Here is a 19,970-nt window from a genome sequence, read left to right on the forward strand (position 1 = left end):
CAGAATGTATCCCTCATCCCTTGTGTGGGGGCTGTATTTGTACGTGGGAATCAGGGAGGGACTTCTGTGGAATGCTACACCAGCTCCTCAATTCCCTTCTGATGAGAGTTTTCGTCACGTGGTCAAGTGTGTCCTGGGATGTGGGTACGAACACCATGAGGGGCCGTGGTATGGGGGTACACTGCACACGCCTCCTCTTTAATGTAAAAGAAAATACCTTTCCCTTCGTGCCAGAGCACAGACGATTTTTCCTTTTAATCATCCAGGACCACCATAGTTCTCCCTTCCTAACTCTAATAATTGTAATGAAGAAAAATAATTCCATGATGGGAATTGGCACTCTAATTTCTCCTCAAGAATTCAAAAATTTATTTATACCTGTGATTTCCTTTAGCATTGGAAAAATCTCTGTGAGGAGGTAGAAGGAGCAGTTGTATTTCACAGGCTCTTTTATTCATTCATTTATGAAAATATTTGTTGGGTGCCAGATTCCTGTTAAAACATGGGGATGCCAAGGAGCTCAAGGGCTGCCTGGGGGCAGGGGATGATACAGGTGCAAATAAGTACAATATATGATGGCAGCTCTTGTACTGGTATCTTGAGTGTTAATGGGAGCTGAGAGCAAGGAGCATCTCAGTCTGTATAAAAAGTCCAGGAAGGCTTCATGGAGGAAGTGACGCTCATGCAGAGACTAAGCATGTGTAGGGACAGGAAGGGAGTCTGCTCCTGGAAAGGGAAGTAGCACGTGCCAACAACACATGGAGACATGATCGAGGAGCTACAAATAGATGGAGACATCTGGAATATGAAATGAAGGGGGTAAAATTCTGGCAGCAGCAGTGGGACAAGTGGCAAATGCCAGATCATACATCTACCTGCAAAGGGCTTAAATGTCTACTCTGTGGGCCATCTAGAGCTGAGAGCCATCGAAGAGCTGAGCAGCTGGGAGCTGGGGCAGGTGTAGAGGGCAGACTGGAGGAAGGACGGGACAAGGGGACCTGTAGAGCCACTGCATGAATCCTGTTGAGGAATCGGGTGGTCAGAGGAGTTAGGTCACCAGGAGGGTCCACAGCACGTGGGGTGTCTAGCATTTGCCATCCTGAGTGGAAGCCCTGAGACCACTCCCCTGGGGCTACCAATACTGGCTCTTGTCCCCAGTTCATGCCAATACCAGGCAGGAAGCAATAAGCCAGCCTCATCTCTCCCAAGGCGCTTGGCCAGGGTTCTCAGTTATCATTTCCTTTCCAAAAAGCGCTGGGAAAGCTTCCAGAGTACTTCTTCGGCCTGAGCCCTCACCACTCCACGAGGACAAACCTCCCACTGGAAGTGTCCAGGGGAGGAGACGGTCTCCTCCCCTCCACACTGTCTGCACACATGGGAGGCTGGGGCGGCTGACTTTTCTCTTGCTCTGGCTCATTTTCCTTCTGGAGCAGCAGACTCATCTCCTGCATTTTTAATAGCTGAGCATATTTAGCATTCAGCACACACGTGTGGGTTGATAAGGCCCAAGGAGAAGGCAACACACCGTGCAGGGGAGGAAAACCTCCTCCCTGCCCCCGCCCACATCAGTGGGTTGTCGGGTTTTCAGTCCTCCAGCAGCTCAGCACTCTGGACCAGGGGAGCTGCTGCCACACAGCAGGTGGGAAGCCAGACTGGCTGATTTAATCCCCATGCAAGGAGCCGGTGCCCTGGCTGAGTAGATGCTCTTAAGAAAAGTCTGCAATGCTCATCTTAGCTTAAAAGAGCCACACAGTCATAATTCCCTCTTGACTTGCCCCTGGGAACAGACTCATCTTGCCCACCTCTCTGCCTCTACTGGCAGGACAGTGAACTGGCAGAGGGGCTCTGAGAGCCTGGGTGCTGGGCGGGTGGGGCGTGATGCCAGGCAGGTCTGCAGGGGACAAACCCTCTCTGTTTCCCCTTTCTCCTAATGCAGAGTTATTTTTAACCCCCTCAGACACAGAAGGGAGAAAACAACAAGCCCACAGACCATTTAGCCTTGTGTGAGATGCTGGGAAGTCTGCCTGGACCCAGGAGCGGTGTTTATTGCTGTACACGTGAATTAGGCTATTGGGTAAGAGCGTCCCTGACCCGACCCAAAGGCCCGGCCCAGCACCCGCAGGCACGACTGGGCTCTCGAGGCCTTTAGGGGGTGCTGCCGAGCTCTTTGGAGCAGGGGAACAGAACACCGCCTGGCTGAGTCCTCCGTGCTCGAGTTTGCATTGACAACCGGGAACACCACACGTCCAGCCACTGGCTCACGTGAGAAGGAGCGAGTTCCTCTTACCTTGGCATTTAGCAGCTCCTGCCAGGAGCACAACCTTAAAGATTAGATCTAGGAGCCACCTGAACACGCCTGTGAGTCACAGAAGCAGAGGGACCCACCCAGGCTCACCTGGCCTCGATGCCCAGGTCTGAGCAGTCTGATAGATACAGCAGCCACCAGCCGCTGGTGGCTACTGAGCATTTAAACATGTGGCGGAGGAACTCAATTTAAAATCCTATTTAATTTTAATTCATTAAAATGTAAAAAAAGGTACCTGACTCAGTTGTTAGAAAAGTTTAAATATGTTTGGAACAACTTGAGTATGCAAATCTATTCTATAATCGCTAGTTTTTAATCTAAATATGGATCAAGTATTTCTGATGAACATTTAGTGTCCAAATTGAGATGTGCTGTAAGTGTAAAACGCACATAGGATTTTGAAGACTTACACACACACACACATATATATATATGTGTGTGTGTGTGTATAAACTATCTCATTGATTCTATGTTGAAATGATAATATTGTGGGTATGTTAGGTTAAATAAAATATATTATTAAAAATTAACTGTACTGATTTTCCACCTTTTCCAACGTGCCTACTAGAAAACTTAAAATTACATGTGTGCACACATTGTATGTCCATTGCATCGTGCCAGTCTAAGCAATTGTAAGGTTAACAGTCTCCAGGAATGAAACTCTTATAACCCTTTTCAATGGTCAGAGCCATTTCATTCACTTCAACAAATATTTACTGCTGAGGGGATTGTGTTTGCTGGGTGTGAGGACTTGCTCCGTAGCAGGCCCTGCAATGCCACTAAGCAGGAGGCACACAGGAGGTCTCATCTATGGCACCAGAGTCATAGGTAAGGAACACATGAAGTGCCGTGCGGATTAAAGAGACGCCAGTACATCAGGCAGCTAGCAAGCAGGAAGTAAATGAGGTAAGGGCTTGGAGAAGAAGGTGACTGGTGGGCTGGGCAGTGAGGAACAGTGAGGATCTGGGCCAGGAAAGAAGGGACAGGATGCTGTGGAAAGAACGTTGGCTCACCAATCCATGCTTCCTTAGGCTCCTCTGCCCCCAGCTCCCCATTCTCCAGGGCCTGCCCTTGACCCCTGTTCTTCTCAAGCCTTGTGCCTTCCCAGGAGGCCCCATCTGTACCTATGGCTTCAATGCCCATGTCTACACTGACAACTTCCAAATCTCCATTCCCAACCCATTCTCTCTCCTGACTGCTGGGTCTATACAGCCAAGGCCCACCGACACATCCATGTAGATGTTTCTCACATGTTTCAAACTCCATCAACACTCCTTCCCCCTGCACTGAACTCATCTTCTCCTATCCGCCCTAACCTCTGGACCGTTTTGAGGAAGAAGAAGGACCAGTCCCCCAGCTGTCCAAGTCAAGAACCTAGACATCATCCTCAACTTCTCCCATCCACTGCAAGCCCTGCATATGACCACCCCAAAGTCCTGTGGTTTTCTGCCTTCATATTTCTCCCGTCTGGCCCCTTCTGCACATACCCACTACTGTGGCCTGGCTCCGGGCTGTCACCACGCCTCACCTAGGTTACGTAAACGTGTCCTTACTGCTCTTGCTGCTTCCCGAGTGGCCCCTCAAGCCACCCTTAAGCTACTGTCAGGGTGCTCTCACTACAATTGAACACTGCTCCTTCAATAACTCCATGCAGCTTTCAGGGCGCAGTACAAATTCCTGAGCTCAGCACGTACAGTGGACACTACGATCTGCCCAGCCCACCTCCCTAGCTCACCTCCTGCATCCCCCCATATGCAAATACTTCTGACATCTGTTCTGTTTGCCTGGGATATTCTTCCTACTTTCTTTAAAAAAGTCTTTCTACTTGTGGTGAAAAATATACAACCTAACATATACCATTCTAATTTGCTTTTCCTTGTCTAACTCACTACTACTTATCCTCCCAATTCAGCTCAAGTGTGACCTCTTCTGAAAATGCTTTTCTGAGTCCTCTTCGGTGCTACCAGTATCTTTGCTTTTATCCCATTGTACTCTGTGTTCGCTTATGTCTCTTTTTATAGGCTCCCGAAGACAGTGTGTCTTATTTAACTGCATCCCCGGGGCTGCAGTGTACAGTTGTACAGGTTTTGTACTGCACAAGGATGCCTGGTGGAGGAAGTGAGTAGGGGATGAAGACCATTGGCCAAGTGTGCACCCTGGTCCTGGGCTGCATCCAGTCCTTTTTCCAATTGGCACAAAGGTGCATAGGTGACATCAGTGGGCCCTATATATCCCCAGTACTTGTTAGAAAGTTGACACATAGTATCATGGTAGATGCTCATCAAATGGCTGAGTAAAGACAGATGGATGTCCTAGGCAAAGGTCAGAGGGACATGTGGTAGGGGAGCTGGAGCAACGGGATGGTATTGTATGATCAGGGTTGGATTAGGGGTTTAAGCACTTTGTAGAGAGTCCCTTATGTTGGGGGGAGGGGCTAACTCTTAATTCAGTAGGAATCTTTGAGAATTTTTGAGAGGATTGTGACTTAGAATCACAAAGTCTTCAGGCTTGAAAATGAGATTCAGAGAAGTAAAGTAACTTGTTCAAGGTCACACAGAAAGTTAGTGGCCAAACCAGGACTTGAACTGGCTTTCCTTTTTCTCTGTGAAGATCTAATTGACTTTACTAAGTGATTCAGGGATTGGGCAGCCTCCCATCTAGCACCTAGAAGGTGCTCCCTAGACCTGGCTTTTCTTGCCCCTAGCTCGGTGTCTGTTCTACACTGCTCCCTGGGGAAGCATTCCTGAACTGAGGCTGACCCTTGGAAGTTTCCAAGCCAAATCTCCCCAGCCTTTCCAACACACATCCCTGGTGATGGTGGACGACAGCTGGGCTGATGGGTGGTGAGAGTAAGTAGTAGACTGCTGTAAGCAACGCTTAGCCTCTTGCACGATGCACCCCTGCGTCTGTCTTCAGAATATCTACCTAGTTTGCGTTAGATAAATCGTCTACTAGCTTTCTATTCTTCACACAAGGCAAACACTCTAGTTTTGGGAGTCTTTTTCTCATAAGAGCTATTTCCCTCCTTGTAATTCTTTTGGTTGCTTTTCTTTGGGCCCTGGCTAATTTTTTCAGTTCTTTCAAAATCACCTTCTGCCTCTAGCCAAAGGGGTCTTGCCCACAGCAGGTTTTACTAAGTGTGTGTTGAGTCAGTTGAATTGAATGTGGACAGAGAGCTAACCCCAGCTGTCTCCCCAAAGGCTTGCCTCCTGGGAGGGTTCTTGGTGTCATGTCTCACTCTCCAGAGACCACATTTATCATTTACTGCATTTATTTTATGATCTTCCGTGACTTCTGAGTCTCCTGGCTTATTCCTCCTGAGCCCCTTGCCTAGCTTTCCTCATTTGATAGCTCACTTCTAGACTCTGAATAAATGTTTTTATCCTTTTCCATTTTCAACTTCAGTCTGAGTCAAAGCCGTTTCTCTACTTTTTCAGAGAGATTTGACTTCTCGACCTTTATCCCTGGTTGCGGAAGCTCTGTCCTTTGGCACATGTGATAATAATGATAACATTACCATCAAATATTTATCGAATGTGTACTCTGCTCCAGACATTGAACTTGCCACTTTTCTAAAAAGTTGCTCACTTGATCCTCACAACAAACCATGGGGCAGAACTACTATTAGCCCCATTTTACAGATGAGGAAAACTGAGGCACACCAAGATGGAGCGACTTGCCCAAAGTCACCCAGCCGAGATTTGCACACAGGCAGTGATTCCGGGGCTTGAGCTTACATCAGGACACCTGATGCTGTCTCAACAACCTTCAGCGGCTTTTTGAGGTCACTGATAAGAGGGAGAACCACATTCCCAGAGGCCCAGAGCCACCACTGCTGTCACTCTCAGGCTGGATTTTCCCTAACCAGCTACATCCTCCTAAAGGATGGACCCGAGAGCCTAACAATCAGAAGAGAACAAAGCTTGTCCACGAGGCCCACCTGCATGATGGTTAACTCCCCTCCTTGACAGCTGTGGCTAAACCTTTCCACTCCATCACAAGGCTCTTTACTTGATCTGGCATAATTAGCTCTTTACAAAGTCATCATAATTTGCATCGTGCAGTGACAAACCAATTGATGGATGATTTTACTCCACAGCTTTCCTAGGTAAGAACGAAGTGTCATTAACTATCACTAATTAACAGACCACTTTTCTCTTTAAATATGTAAATCAGATGGACTCCACACTTATCCCTTGTCTGCTTTCATGAGGCTTGAAAGGTAAGGCTAGAGGCTCTGTAAGAAGCCAGTCCTGAAGTGCTCCAAGTGAGGTGCCTCCGCGTTTCTTTGCATTTCACTTTGCTGCGCTTCAAGATGTGTTTTTTACAAAGGAGAGACAAGACCCTCCACCAACAAAAAGATTACAACTCGCTTTAGTGCGGTGGTCTGGAACCGAACCTGCAATGTGTCTGAGGTGTGCCCGTACTCATCTCTGCTTCCTGTCTTGTTTTCATTTTGGTTTCCTATCAGTCCCTGCCACAAGTAACCTTTTCTGATGTTTTGGTAAAGACTGAGATTAAAAAAAACAAAAACAATTAAAAGCCTCTGATTTTTTCAGTCACCTGCAGTCAGCTCTCTCCCACCCCATCAGAAGAGTGACATTCTCTTTGGATTTCCTCTCTTCCTCATCCCATGGTCAACTCCCAATTACCTGCCTCTGCTGGCAGTGATTCCACGGAGCAGACACCCAGCTGCTCACAGCAGGGAGACTCTGTGGGGGGGGGGGAGGGGCTGCCTCCCAGGGCTGCAGGACCACCATCTACCCCCGCTTCCTTATATCAGCCCCCCCCCCCACCTCAATCCCTGCTGGGCAGACTGACTATGCTTTGGATTATTTACACCAATGCTTCTCTTCACTGGGGCGGAAAATTGAGAGGTGACCGTATAACTGAGGAATATTTCCCTGTTATTCTTCTCCAAGACACAACTTGGTTCAGCTTTCAGGAGCAGACAAAATTCTCCTGTCAGGCATGTGGCAGTTTAAGGTCCTATATTCTCTCCAGTGTTTAGCTTTCTGACCCTTCCCTCCTCAGTTCCCTCAAATCCTGAACACGATGCTCAGGAACAAAGCCAGAGGGTAAACACTGTTTCCCGTGGTGACAGGGACAGGCATGGAGGACAGACAGCTGCTGGCTGCCAGCACCCGACACTCACCATGGTTTGTCCCTTGATCCTTTCGCAGAAAAGACTGTGTGCTGTTTGCTGCTGGAGGTAAGTAGATTGTCTTTGGGCGTTTTGAATGGCTTTGAGGTGCTGCTGGCAGAGTTATGGCCGCTGAGACAGGCTTTTGTTTTCACCTGTACTAGTGATGTCCTGGAATTGGAGGGTGGAGATGCTGGAGAGGAAGAAGGTCTGCACATTGAACCGTGTCTTCTCTCTACAAAGGGAGAAAGGTTAGAACTCAGCACCTTATCTGTAGCAAGGAGTGTGTCACACATTCATGTACACGCATATGCAACAGGCAAAGAGAAAGTGCTCTTCCTGCAATGGCTGCATCCCTGAGCCTTAGTTCAGGCTGCGTTTTATCTTGACATCGTTCCTCTCCTACCAATTAGCAACGATGACATTCTGAATTTCTGTATCGAATGCTAAACACCACGGTTCTCATAGGAGGGATTTTTTAGGCCATTCTTCTGCAAAACAACTTCCACAGGACTAAAGAGGGCACCAGGTGTCACCTGAACACAGTGGGATAACCACATAGCCAAAGCGACCCCCAGGCGGCTATTCTGAGGCCAAAAGGTCCCTCAGGGTGGTGGGCAGCGCAGGACTCTCAAGAAAATAAATAGGAAATCCTCAAACTGACCCACAGCAGGACCACTAAGACCGGAAGGACCAGCAAGGGCAGAACGAAAGGGGCCTCGAGAGCTAGGAGTGGACCAGCATGTCACAAATGTTTGGGCTCCTTCCTTCCTGTGAACCCTAGAGTCTTCCTGCCCCACTCATGGCGGTCGTGGCCGGCTGTGTTCAGCATCCTGGTGCCCACTCAGAAGCAGGCACAATGGGTGTGAGAGCAGGGGAGACTTCTCACTGAGGCCAGCATGGGCCAGCGAAGGACTCAGGATTAGCACTCAGGAGTCTTGTATCTGAGTTTAGAGTCCATGGTATTTCCAACTGTAGCTCCAATGCTGTGTTATTTGCCAAGGAGGGAATCCAGGGCCCAGGACAGAAGTCGCTGAGGGCTCATTAGGCAACTTTCCAGATGGGGAGACACTAAAGCCCAGAAGATCCCTCTCTTTTATGATTCCTACCAAGGTTGTGTCCATACCAGCTATGGCATCTCCAGGGCTCACAGAGATCCAGGTAACCCTGTCCTAGCTGCTAAGCTAGGACGTGCAGGAGGACACCAATGTATGAGGCAGAATCCACAGATGTGGGGCCTGGACTTGGGTGGGCAGGCACAGCTTCCTGGGGTTCTACAGAACGTACAAGAGCACTGGGCAGCCATGTCTCACTTGTTCCCTCAGGCAGCCTCGTGGTCTCCACCCAATGGGTGGGATGAGCGCCCAGGACAGCAGCTACATGAAGTCAAGTTCTCGGGTCCTCCCACTGCTACAGGGTAACAGAGCTGATAAAAGTTGAGGACTCCCCCCAAGAAAAATGCAGCTTTATACATGCGCCCAAACTTAGTACACTGTTACAGGAAGGAATCCGGGGTCCCCCAAAACACAAAGGCTCCGAAATCCTGGGTCCTGGCTGGCTCTCTCGTGTTTGTGACAGACCCTCACCTATTGTTAGTGCTTAATTAATATGTGCTCAATAAATAAATGAAATGATAACAGATGGGAAGAACTAGAGATCACAAATCTGGAAATCTGGGTTGAATGGGATAATGAACAAGACGGGAGGCAGAGATGGCAGACCACGCTCTCCCTCCACCTCTAAGCTGAATCTCAGGCTTTTCTCACCAGTGAGACATTTCTGGCTGCTACTCCAGGCATCTCACCTGGTCTGTCGGGGATGGGATTTGGGGTTTTCTCTGTGCTCCACTGTACCAACGCCTTCCAGGTTGTCTTAAAGCAGACTCACTCCAGGCCTCTGATGAAGTGGGAATTGGGAGGAAAGCATGGATTTTTGAGGCTCATCTGATCGTTGGGTATTTTTGCCTGACCAGTGGTCACAGTTTACCTACACTGAGTAACATTACAGGGTAATTTTTCTTCATTGAGTCAGAGTATACCTCACACACGTGCTCAGTTCCCAGAGCCATCCTGCTGAACATTTTGGAAACCAAGTTCCAGGGCCTCTGTCTTGATGTAGTAGAAAGAACCTTAGGTTGGGAGTCAAGAGATCAAGGCTCCAGCTCCACCCAAACCCCATTATTAGGCTTATGGCTGGGAGTTCACCACTTTACTTTCTCAGTTTCCATGTCTTTATCTGTAAATGAAGTGGGTCCCTAGATGGCTTCTAACGCCTCTTTCTACTCCTTTATCATAAATACAAGGCATACTTACACCTGCTCCTTCTCTTCTCATCCCTCACGATTCCTGAATGTTATAGCAATAATTACAGCCGAAATATTGAAATATTTCACTCAGGCAGGATCCTCCTTGGAGGAATTCATCCTTTGTAAGATTGTACTGGCCTTTACAATCCCTGTGAGACAGGCAGGAAGCAGCCATGCATCTCCACCCTCCTCACGCCTGACTGGCCAGAGAAGACCCAGAGAGATGAAGTGACTTGCCAAGGTCAGGGCCAGTGGCTATGCAAAGAACCAGGACCTCTGTGCCGTGTGCAGGGGCCCAGCTGCTTCTCAGGAAGGCAGGAAATGGGGTGTACTGTGACCGGGATTTGGGACCAGGAAATTAGTGCGGGAATTAGAATCACTGAAAGTTACATAGAACTGGGTCTTAAAAGTCAGCTCATCCCATCTCCTTGCTGACCGATGAGGTATCAGTTAGAGAGGTTATTAGTTACCAGCTTGCAGGCAAAACTAGTTGGAGGCAATGCTGAGACTAGAACCAACTCTTCTCGTTTCCAATCCATAGTTCTTTCTGCCCTTCAGAAATGTTCTCCTTAGCAATTTCTTTTTTGGCAGAGGTTTCCAAAACTAAAATAAGACTTTGATTTTTACCACTACTGTTTTGGATTTCTCTGCAGTCTTCCTTCACTCATTTTCCATCACTTGCTCAAGCTGGCAGAGGGGGTGGGGGGAAACGGAGGTGCAGAAATATGCCTCAGTCTTATCTCCGGGTGAGGAGATAAGTCTTGATAACAAAGAGAAATTTTATTGTGCAAAACTCAGAGTTAAAAATTATACAAGTAAACAAAGATAAGTCACAAGGAAGGGTGCCATTAAGGACAAAAGGAAAGGGCCAGACCAGTGATTCTAAAATCACCTTCCCAGAGAATTCGGGTTAGTGACCCTGCCAACACTTTCCACTACTAAACTCACAGAAAAAAAAAAAAAAAAAATTAAATCAATGGATAAGAGTTTTTCCTTGGCTTTACATTTTAGTTCCATAAATTCTTCTTAAATCACCAATTGAAAGAATAAGTCGTATATGAGAGAATGTTTATCAAAACTTGAAGAGAATCCTTTATCCTTAAATTTCTGGTGTGTGATTTTGTATTGTACTAAACAAATTAAAAAAGTTATTTCCTACTAGTGAAACTGTTCTATGTTGTTTAGACTGAATTAAATCTATCCTTATTGCAAGGTATCCCACGAAGAGATCCGCACGTCTGTCCCCTGAGCTAGAGAACTAGCTTGCGAGCCTCTGGTGCAGGCAAGAAAGGCTACATGAGAATTTAATGTGGGGGCCAGGGTCTGTACTTCACTAGGGTAAGCTTTTGAAAATGGGTGGAAGTGATGTCCCCGGTAGGGCAGAGTGAAGAGATTTTTCAGAAAGATCCAGTTCCTATTCAATCTGTGTTTCCCTATTCTATGAAGACCTGCCTGTAGATAACTTACAGGGTTTTGTCTTTTGGAAGAGAGGTGGGTGGGCTGGTGATAGGAGACAGAGTCTTAGTTTCTTATAAACAGATGTTGCTGTGCAGTAGAGTGTCTCTGAGTAAAGTTTTCCAGGTTTATATTACAATCATTCTGATAGAAGCCCTCACCTACTTTGGGCTTATTCATTATTTCTATTTTGCCTTAGGTAGATTACTATAATTATTTAAATTCCACTTGCCCTACCCAGAAAGAGCTTACAGAGCATTGTGTTTTTTACTTACCGTTACAATATTTTATAGAATGAAGCAATTTGAGAGAAAAAGAACCCATCCCTCCAAATTTTCTCATTCTTTGTTAATGTACATAGATCATTAACAAGACTGTAATCAATTGATATTTTGGACTATTCTTTTTCAACTGACATTACTCCATTTACACATTTCCAATTTTCATACATGTGTCATTTTATATGGTTAGGTAATAATCATTGACATTCTGTAAATTATTTAGCAACTCTCTTACTATCTACTTACTGTCTTTTTTTTTTTTTTTTTTTAACAATTTATTTAAAAAGTGATTTAGGATCATTTCTTTGAGATATAGTGAAAGGTTGCGGTAGTTTATAGCTCCTGCAGCACATTTCTTTCCAGACCGTGTGACAGAAAGACCAAACCAATCTATTGTGCTAATGGTGAATGTGAGCACCACTTACCTACTGAAGTGAAACATAAAATCACCGCCAGAACACCCATGCAGAATTAAGTGTCCATGAGATGAAACTGAACCTCAGCGAGTGCTCTTGGGTTAGTAACCTCTGGCCTCACCCCTTCTGTCCTTTGGCCAGTAGTAATAATAATTTATTAAGACTTTCCTCTGTGCCAGGCACTCTACTAAACACTTGATTTACCTTGCAGCATTTAATCCTTGCAACACCCCAAGAGAGGTAGTTGTATTATCTCTATTCCACAGATGAGGAAACTGAGGCTCAGAGGTAATAAGTTGCCCACGGTCATAAAGCTAGGAAACATCAGATCTGAGCATGTCTTTAGAGCCTGTGGTCTTAACTCTGAGCTCCACCACCTTGAAATCCCAGATGCAAGCAGATGGGGATCATTTATCTGGAAGAGCCCGCTGGAAACCTCTCTATCCCGATTGGGCATTTCAGCAGGGCACCTGACTCTCCTAGGGAGAGGAAAGAAACATCTTTTAGGTGTTTCCACAGCCTTTAGGTGCCAATCAGCAGTGCCATGCCACAGCCTATGACCTCAATTCCAAAGAGTTGGGGACCCCAGGATCAAAGAAATGAAAAACCAAATCCTTTCACTTTTTTGCATTTCAACTACAGGAAGTCCAGACCATGGCCTCAGCATCTGGTTGTCCTAAAACCCTGCTTCACCATATATGGCTTAACCATCCATGTATGACCCCAGGGCACAATCCTGGAGACCAGCTGAGTGGGGCTCTTAGAGACCCCGCCTCTCGGCATTCTAAAAATCTGTTCGGTGTGGGGAGACCGCGTGTCTCCACCATTCTCTCTCCTTACTCTCCACAGGTAAAATCCACCAGGTTCTCAGGCAATTCCATTTCAGTACAAATTCAGAGCCCCTCCCCTCACTGTGCTTATTCACTGACATATTTTCATACTCACAGCATGAATGTCCGGCATTTAAAACCTCAGCAGATACCTCATGAATGGCTGAGGGGGCCGCCAATGCCCATTGTGGCTCCCTGTACCAGTTTTAGAAAGAACTTGTTGAGAATTTTCCAATATGGTTTTTAAGGGGCCAATTTGAACACCACAATGACTTGTGGCCCGCCACGGTTGTGTAAGCTCAGTCGGGCTTAGGCTGGCACCTGGCTTTCTCATTTGACAGTGCTGAGTCTCCTGCCCCCACCTCTGAGGGCAGGTTCTATTTTATCAATGGATTCTATCTGCTTTAAGTAGCTGCGGTCAGGATGCTTTCCATAAAGGACAACCTGGAATTCCAGGAACCTTCTTCTAAAAGTTGACTGGAGCTGGAGGGTGAGGGGCAGTGCATAGACCTCAGCACGGGGAACCACGCAGGAACCACTAGGGGAGGCAGGTATTTCCCCAGTTTACAGCTGTGGAAACTGAGACCAACTGCATTTGAGAAACTTGCCCGAAGTCACAAGGCTATTAAGTAGACGAGCAGGGGCTGGAATCTGAGCTTACGTTCTCATTTGCCACAATTGTAGTTAGATACTAAATATAGTGACCTGGGGGTCAGAGGAGGGATACTGAATCAGGCTTCCTCAGCAGGGGAGGAAATGAAGACACAGGAAAGTCAAGTGACTAAAGCAGGCCATGAGTGGCAGGTGGAGCGTGCCAAGCAGTTCGTGTGCCAGGAGTGTCTGTGGGCTTCTCTGGAGTGCCCACTCCCTCCTCAGGCTGGAGTACCTCTTTAAAGCCTATCAGGCTCCCAGTGGCTGGGGAAGCGTTCCTTACAGCATGGGTGCCTGTCACCAATTGGCCTACACTATCCCTCACCTCCTATCCACTGCCAGGCAACGCGCATGTCGGAGGCACTGACAAATGCCAGTGTGGGCCAGTGGCTCACATGCGCAGTTCTCAGTCATCTATCTGTCACTCTGTGCCCATTCATTCAGTTAGGAAGAGAAGCAGCATTTCATGTGTCAAGCACTGTGCAAACTACTGTTCCACTTACCAGCACATGTCTTCTACCCAACAACCCCACAAGAGTGGATATTGTTAGCCTCCTTGTTAGAGATGGGGAATTAAAGCTCAGCAAGATTATGAAACAAGGCCAAGGTCACGCAGACCTTGGCAGCTGGGAGGAGAGCCCAGGTCTGCCTCGCCCGGAGCCAGTGCCCTTTCTACCATGCCTCCCTGCTGGGATGTTCTCCTCTCTTTACACTTGAGCAACACAACTTCTGTGATGATTCTTGACAAAGCATTTCCCACAACTCTGAAGTTAGATAATGTGGGATCCTCCTTATCTCTCCCACTTGGTAGCATTCTCCCTCCTACCTGCTCTTCTATTGGTTGTTTATGCCAAGGTGCACGTTTCTGGCATCAACCACTGCTCAGTAGGATTTGCTGAGTCCCAAGGACTTTCTAGGGCCCTGAAATATTGCCAACAGCCCCCAAGGATGCCCTCACTAGACACCTAACCTAGCCAAAAGAAGGAAAACCACAGCAAATACAGACCTCTGGGGAAACACACATGTCCACACTGCTGGGGGTACTTTCAAGGGATGACATTTCTTTGGAGAGCAGTCTGGTGATAATAACAGTTACTAAAACACACTCACAGACCTTGATCTGGTCATCTGGTAATATTAGTCTGGAAAATAGATCTCAAGGAAATATATCCCTCCCCTCCTCCGCCAAAAATTCAAAGATATTCTCAACAGCACTATTTAAAATAGTAAAAATAAATAACATAAAAAGTACCACAATCAACCTGAATGATCTATAATAAAACAACTGAAAATGAAAACTATGAGGGTTATCTCAAATCGAAGGAAATGTCAAGGGCAGGTGTCTTGTTCAGTCTTTTGTCCCTGGCGTTGAGCCCAGGGTCTCGCCCTACTAGGCTCTCACTGTTGAGTGAGTCCACTGTTGAAGAAATGAGTGCTGTGAGGACGGCTCACACGTGGAAGGTGGTTATCACTGTGCCAACTCACAGCAGGCACTGATGTGAGCTCCAAATACATGAGAATCCAAATCCACAAGAAAATTGAAAATATGTGAACACATCATTATTTTACAAAAGCATAAAACGTGAACATATATATTATATATGTAAATATGTAATATAGATCGATGAAAAAAGGGGAAGCATATAGGATAGATTGCTTAACAGACTTTGTTTTTGCTGAAGCTGTTTAAGTCCGTATGAGAAAAAAGACAAACTCAAACAATAACGACAACACACATCCCTAACCAGAGAGGGCAAAGGGGAGAAAACACACGCAAATACAAAGGTAGGAAGGAGAGAGGAACATGGTGGAAGCCAAACCTCAGTCATTCACTCATTTTTTTTTTTTAAAGCATTTCCTTGGCACGAATCATGTGCCAGGCACTGGGATATAATGGTGATGAGATAGGCACTGTCTTTGCAGAGGGTTCCCTCGGGGTGGGAAGATACGCCCCACCTCCTGGCTGGCCACCGGAGCTAGAGAACTGCCTCCCTCTGGGGAGGAAGGCTGCTGCCTGGCGGACCTGCGGTTCGTCACCAGCCCCGCCGCTCTGCGGGTTTCTGCCCACAGCCAGAGCCCTGATCCTCTCACTACTGCCCAAGCTGTCCTGTGTCCAGAGCCAACATGGTAGTGGAGGGGTGGTCAAGGAGTCCACCAGCACGGTGCTAACTTCCCCATCAGTGTGACCTCCCATCACAACCGCACAACATACCCACTGCACAAGTCACACGAGTTTAAACATAGGAGCCACCACAGCTTAGGTGAAAAGTGTGGCTTCCAGTTTTAGAATAAGCTGTTGGATTCTACCTTAAAATGGCATAGGTGACGTCATCCATGGGGTACCAAAGGGACAGGTCTGGCAGGCAGCTGAAGCTGCACAAAGTGGGAGGCATAGGCTGAGGGATCTTTGGGGAGAAGATACATGAATGGGGATCCCCAATGTTTAAAATACCTCAACAGCGGGACTGACTCTTCCCAATGCTGTCTTGAGGCAGTGTGGGAGCCTTTACCTGGGTGCCTTGGGTTAAGCGTATGAAAAAGCCCGGCCCCTGTCACAGGCATGCCCTTCCCACACCTCAAGGAAGGGAAGGAGGATCCTGATACACGAGGCCGAGAAAATGCCCAGGACACACTTACACTCAGAGGCCCCCCGGTGCAGCGGAAGGCTCCCCATTCCTGGGACAGCAGGGCCAGGGGCCCCAAACCTGTATTTTTCAAAAGGTCCAGAGGTAATTCTCATGCTCTGTCCCAGCTTTGGTAGTCATTGGAAATATGGACCAAACACTGCTGTCTTTGGAATCAGAAAGATCTGGGCTCCAATCCCAGCTCTGCCACTCATTAGCTCTGTGACTTGGGCAAATAACTTAACCCCCTCAGCCCCAGGTTCCTTACCTATAAAAATGGGAACAACAATGCCCACATCATAGGGTTACGAATGGGAAGGTGACCCTACAGCACGCGTGGGCCCCATCTTAACACACAACACATGTTGTGATCACCAGTTTGCTGGGCCAGGTGCACTGTCACTGGGCATACCTAGAGGAGGGGTGTCTGGTTCAGTCTTTAATCCCTCGCTTTTAGCCCAGGGTCTTGCCCTACTTGGCGCTCACTGTGTTCACTGTTGAAGAAATAAGTGTTGTGAGAATTGGTAACACATGGAAGGTGGTTACTGTAGGAAGGGCCAACTCACAGTGGGCACTTCATATAAGATCCCCTAATACATGAAAATGTAGATTAAAACAAAATACAAGTAGTAGCTTTCCTAAGTGAGCACTTCTCTGCCTTCTCCCTGTCCTTGAATTAAAACTATTCCACTTACAAGAATCCTACGGGAGCACATTGTTTAAGGAACAACGGCTGATCAAAGAGAGGCCACCGCTGCTTGATTTCTATCTGTAACCGACCTCCAATTTCAAGAGTGCAGGGCCCGGCCGTACCTCCTACAATGGAAGGTGTAAAGTCTCAACGCATGGCTACGCTCACAGTGTCCCTCAGAACCACTCACCCCACAGGCTGGCGTGGTCCTGTAGCAGCCACTAATAACGGAACCATTTCTGTTCTCCTTGGAGTGGCAGTTGGCAGTGGCAAACAGGAAGTTGCCTTGAAATAGGGTGTGGTTGTGCCCTGTCAATATATGCGTAGAGAGACACACACTTTCCCCCCATCCTCTCTAGCCTACTTCTGTTCCCCCCTGCCCCGTTCTTTAGGAGCAAAAGGTCAGAATTATTTTGGTGAAAACAAAGCTCTTTAAATGATTTAAGATCAATCATCAACCCCATACAAACAAAAGCCTAGGGCAGAAAGGCATCTAAAACATAGCGTCAGTCACTCACTGTGGCATTGAGTTAGTAACTGACTGCGTGTATGAGCATGTGGCACCTTTGCCTGGTCTTTCTCCGCGAGCACACAGGAAACTACACCTGAGCTAGAAAGCAGGCCAGGTACACTGCCAATCATCCTAGAGGGCTGGCCACTGCCATTTCCTCAGGGCCCACTGTGTGCACACACTGGACCCAGGACTATGCACAAACAGAACAGAAGGAAAAACACAGGCCGCTAGTTTCAAGCAATTTTTACAGTTTGAGGAAAAGAGGCCTGAAGCATTTCTTAACACCAATTACATATACAAATGACAAAGAAAAATAATTGCTGAAGAAATAAATGCATAAAATGTAGTTGGAGCTGCACATAAATGCAGAGAAGTGGGGGTGACGAGTTGGTGAGGTTCACTACAGCTGGCTTCCTGGTGCTATGAGAGGTGTGCTATAAAATTTTCCACTCCACTCCTACCTAGGCCCTGAGGCTTGCGCCTCCAGAAAGGCTGTCCAAAATAGACTGGTCCCCAACCCAACCTCCTACTCCTGACCTCTTTCTGAGGCAGCTCCTCTCCCCACTCCAAGCTTCAGCCCTGCTTCTGCTCTGGCACCAGCCCACAGTCCAGGAGCACCACCTCTGCTAAAGCTTGGACTTGCTAACTAGATTGTGAGCTGACAGCACGCTCCGCCTGCCAGGCTCTCTCTTCCGTGACCTGGGCCCAGCCCCACGCCATCCTGTGTGGCCAACATGCCCTGTGCTCACACTTACACATCCCGGGGAGGCAGCCTTGCCGTTAGGATAAGGAGGCTGAGCCTGTGACACGCTGGGCAATGCGACTCGTGGGAGACGTTTCCTGGCTCCTGGCAGAGGGCCCTGGCCAGTCAGAACGCACCACTTCCCCTTTAAGAGAGCACGCCCAGATGCGATTAGGGAAAGGCAGAAAGAAAAGCCCGGAACAGTCAGGGTTGTCCTGAATTTGGCAGATGAACTTGGGTTTTCCTGAACCGTACACACGAGGTGTGGTCAGAGGCAGCGGGCTCCTCCGAGGCTGATGGGAGTCCCTGTTGGGGAAGGGCCGGGCCTTCCTGCAGCCCCACAGCGTGATGGCCCACATGCAGGCTGCTGGGCCCCAGCTCCTGGAGCTGCTGTCCCCCTTGGCCTGGTGCCGGCAGCCTGCAGGAGCCTCAGGGCTTTCCACCCCCCCTTCCCTCAGGGCCTGTCCATCCCGATGGGCAGAGTCCACTACAATATCTAGGATTCTGCTATGTAGAGAGCAGAGACGTCATTATAAAGATAGAAAAATACTTTTGTGGGATATTTTTACTGTTAATTCAAGCAGGGAGTTTTCATTTATTCTAGATGTTTCAAAAGTTTATGCGCTGCTCTTGGCAAGGGGTGGGGGAGGGTGAAAAATAAACCAACAAACCATGGTTCACAAAAGGTCATGTGTTGTACAATTCCATTGATATGAACCATCCAGAACAGGTAAATCCATCGAGACAGAAAGCAGATTAGTGATTGCCAGGGGCTGGAGGAAGAAGGAAGTGGGGAGTAAGTGCTTAATGGGTAGAGGGTCTTGTGGGGGTGATAAAAATGTTCTGGAACTAGGTAGAGGTGATGGTTGCACAACATTGTGAATGGACTCAGTGCCACTGAGTCGTATGCTTTAAAATGATTAATGATTAATTGTTAAGTGAATTTAACCTCAATTTTTAAAAAATCCAGTGGTTGAGTGTGTTCTGGGCAACTTTATCTTCTACTAGAATCTCTCCTGTGTTACATCCAACATTTCTTTGTAAAATCTGGCTATTACCTGATAAATCTTTAGTTGGCCCTGGCTAAAGAGTTTATGCCTTTTTAATAAGGGAAAATAAAAGCACACCGTTAAGAAACAAAAGCTTCCACGACCCAGAAGTATGGCTCTTATAGAGCATTTCAGACTGTGTGGATATGGTGTCATCTCAAAGCATGCCACCTAAGCTGGACAGTGCCACCTGGTCTTTATGAGGCTGTCTCAGGTTGGGACCATCTCGTCAGCCGTTGGACAAGGTAACCAAAGACAGAGAGAGTGAGTCTCCCACAGAAGAATTATTTAGAACAAGATTTCGGGCTCTGGGTTCTTGGCTTCCTTTTCCCCTCCTTTCTTCCCAGGATGGAGAATTAATCAGTTTCCGAGGGATTTTCTGAGGGGGCTGTGCGAATTGGCAAAGCAGAACTGGTTTCTACAATTTCATTTATTTGGAATGGAGCCAGTGGGAATGAGGGGGTGTGACATGACCACCCACCTGACCCAGTCCGCTGGAGGGAGCATCCAGCCTCTCTTTCTAGGTCAACTGCAGCTCTGGCCAGAGATAACCTGCTCCTAAAGGTATGGCTGTGAGCCTCGTCCTCTGGACCCCAGGCCAGTGGGGCAAAGGCTCACAGGCACACTTCCCCACTCAGAGTCAAGAGCAGGCCTGCTGGGTGTTGCAATACTTAGAAGAAACACAGGTGGCCTGGGAGCCTGAGCCTTTTCCAGAGACAAATGTGAACAGCTTTCCTAGAATCTGTTTACTGAGAGTTCCAGGATGACCTGGAAGACAGAGATGTGAACAGCTGCCACGGGCCAGCTCTCCCAGAGTCCTCGGGTCCTGCTGGAGCACCTTCCCTGCCTTTTCCACCCTGTTCTCTCTCCTCACCTCAGGTGCCAAAGTATAAGTAGGTGGCCTAAGTTCTCAGCAAACAGGTGGCTTACGAGAGTAAGATACAATGTTTGTACTGCTCTAGCA

At 47.6% G+C, this 19,970-nt stretch overlaps 1 protein-coding gene across 16 annotated transcripts in view; it reads right to left on the reverse strand.

The window, feature by feature from the left end:
* The window catches only part of ATXN7L1 (ataxin 7 like 1), a 216,685-nt gene that overhangs the window by 37,533 nt on the left and 159,182 nt on the right, over nucleotides 1–19,970 (reverse strand). For 11 of the 16 annotated variants that reach the window (XR_002138484.3, XM_074340583.2, XM_074340584.2 and 8 more), the window contains one exon: nucleotides 7,461–7,683. Coding sequence is in view for 15 of the 16 variants with exons in the window: in XM_074340583.2 (XP_074196684.2) it covers nucleotides 7,461–7,683 (223 nt within the window). In the remaining variant the exon portion in view is untranslated. Of the gene's footprint in view, nucleotides 1–7,460; nucleotides 7,684–9,252; nucleotides 9,460–11,914; nucleotides 12,070–16,891; nucleotides 17,023–17,752; nucleotides 17,931–17,970; nucleotides 18,088–19,970 lie in introns of those variants that run through there. The other 5 variants (XM_074340588.2, XM_019745373.3, XM_074340590.2 and 2 more) reach the window with 5 other exon arrangements.

Source organism: Rhinolophus sinicus, chromosome 4, assembly GCF_057876585.1.
Source record: "Rhinolophus sinicus isolate RSI-liver-muscle chromosome 4, RSI-T2T, whole genome shotgun sequence".
Lineage (NCBI taxonomy): Eukaryota > Metazoa > Chordata > Mammalia > Chiroptera > Rhinolophidae > Rhinolophus > Rhinolophus sinicus.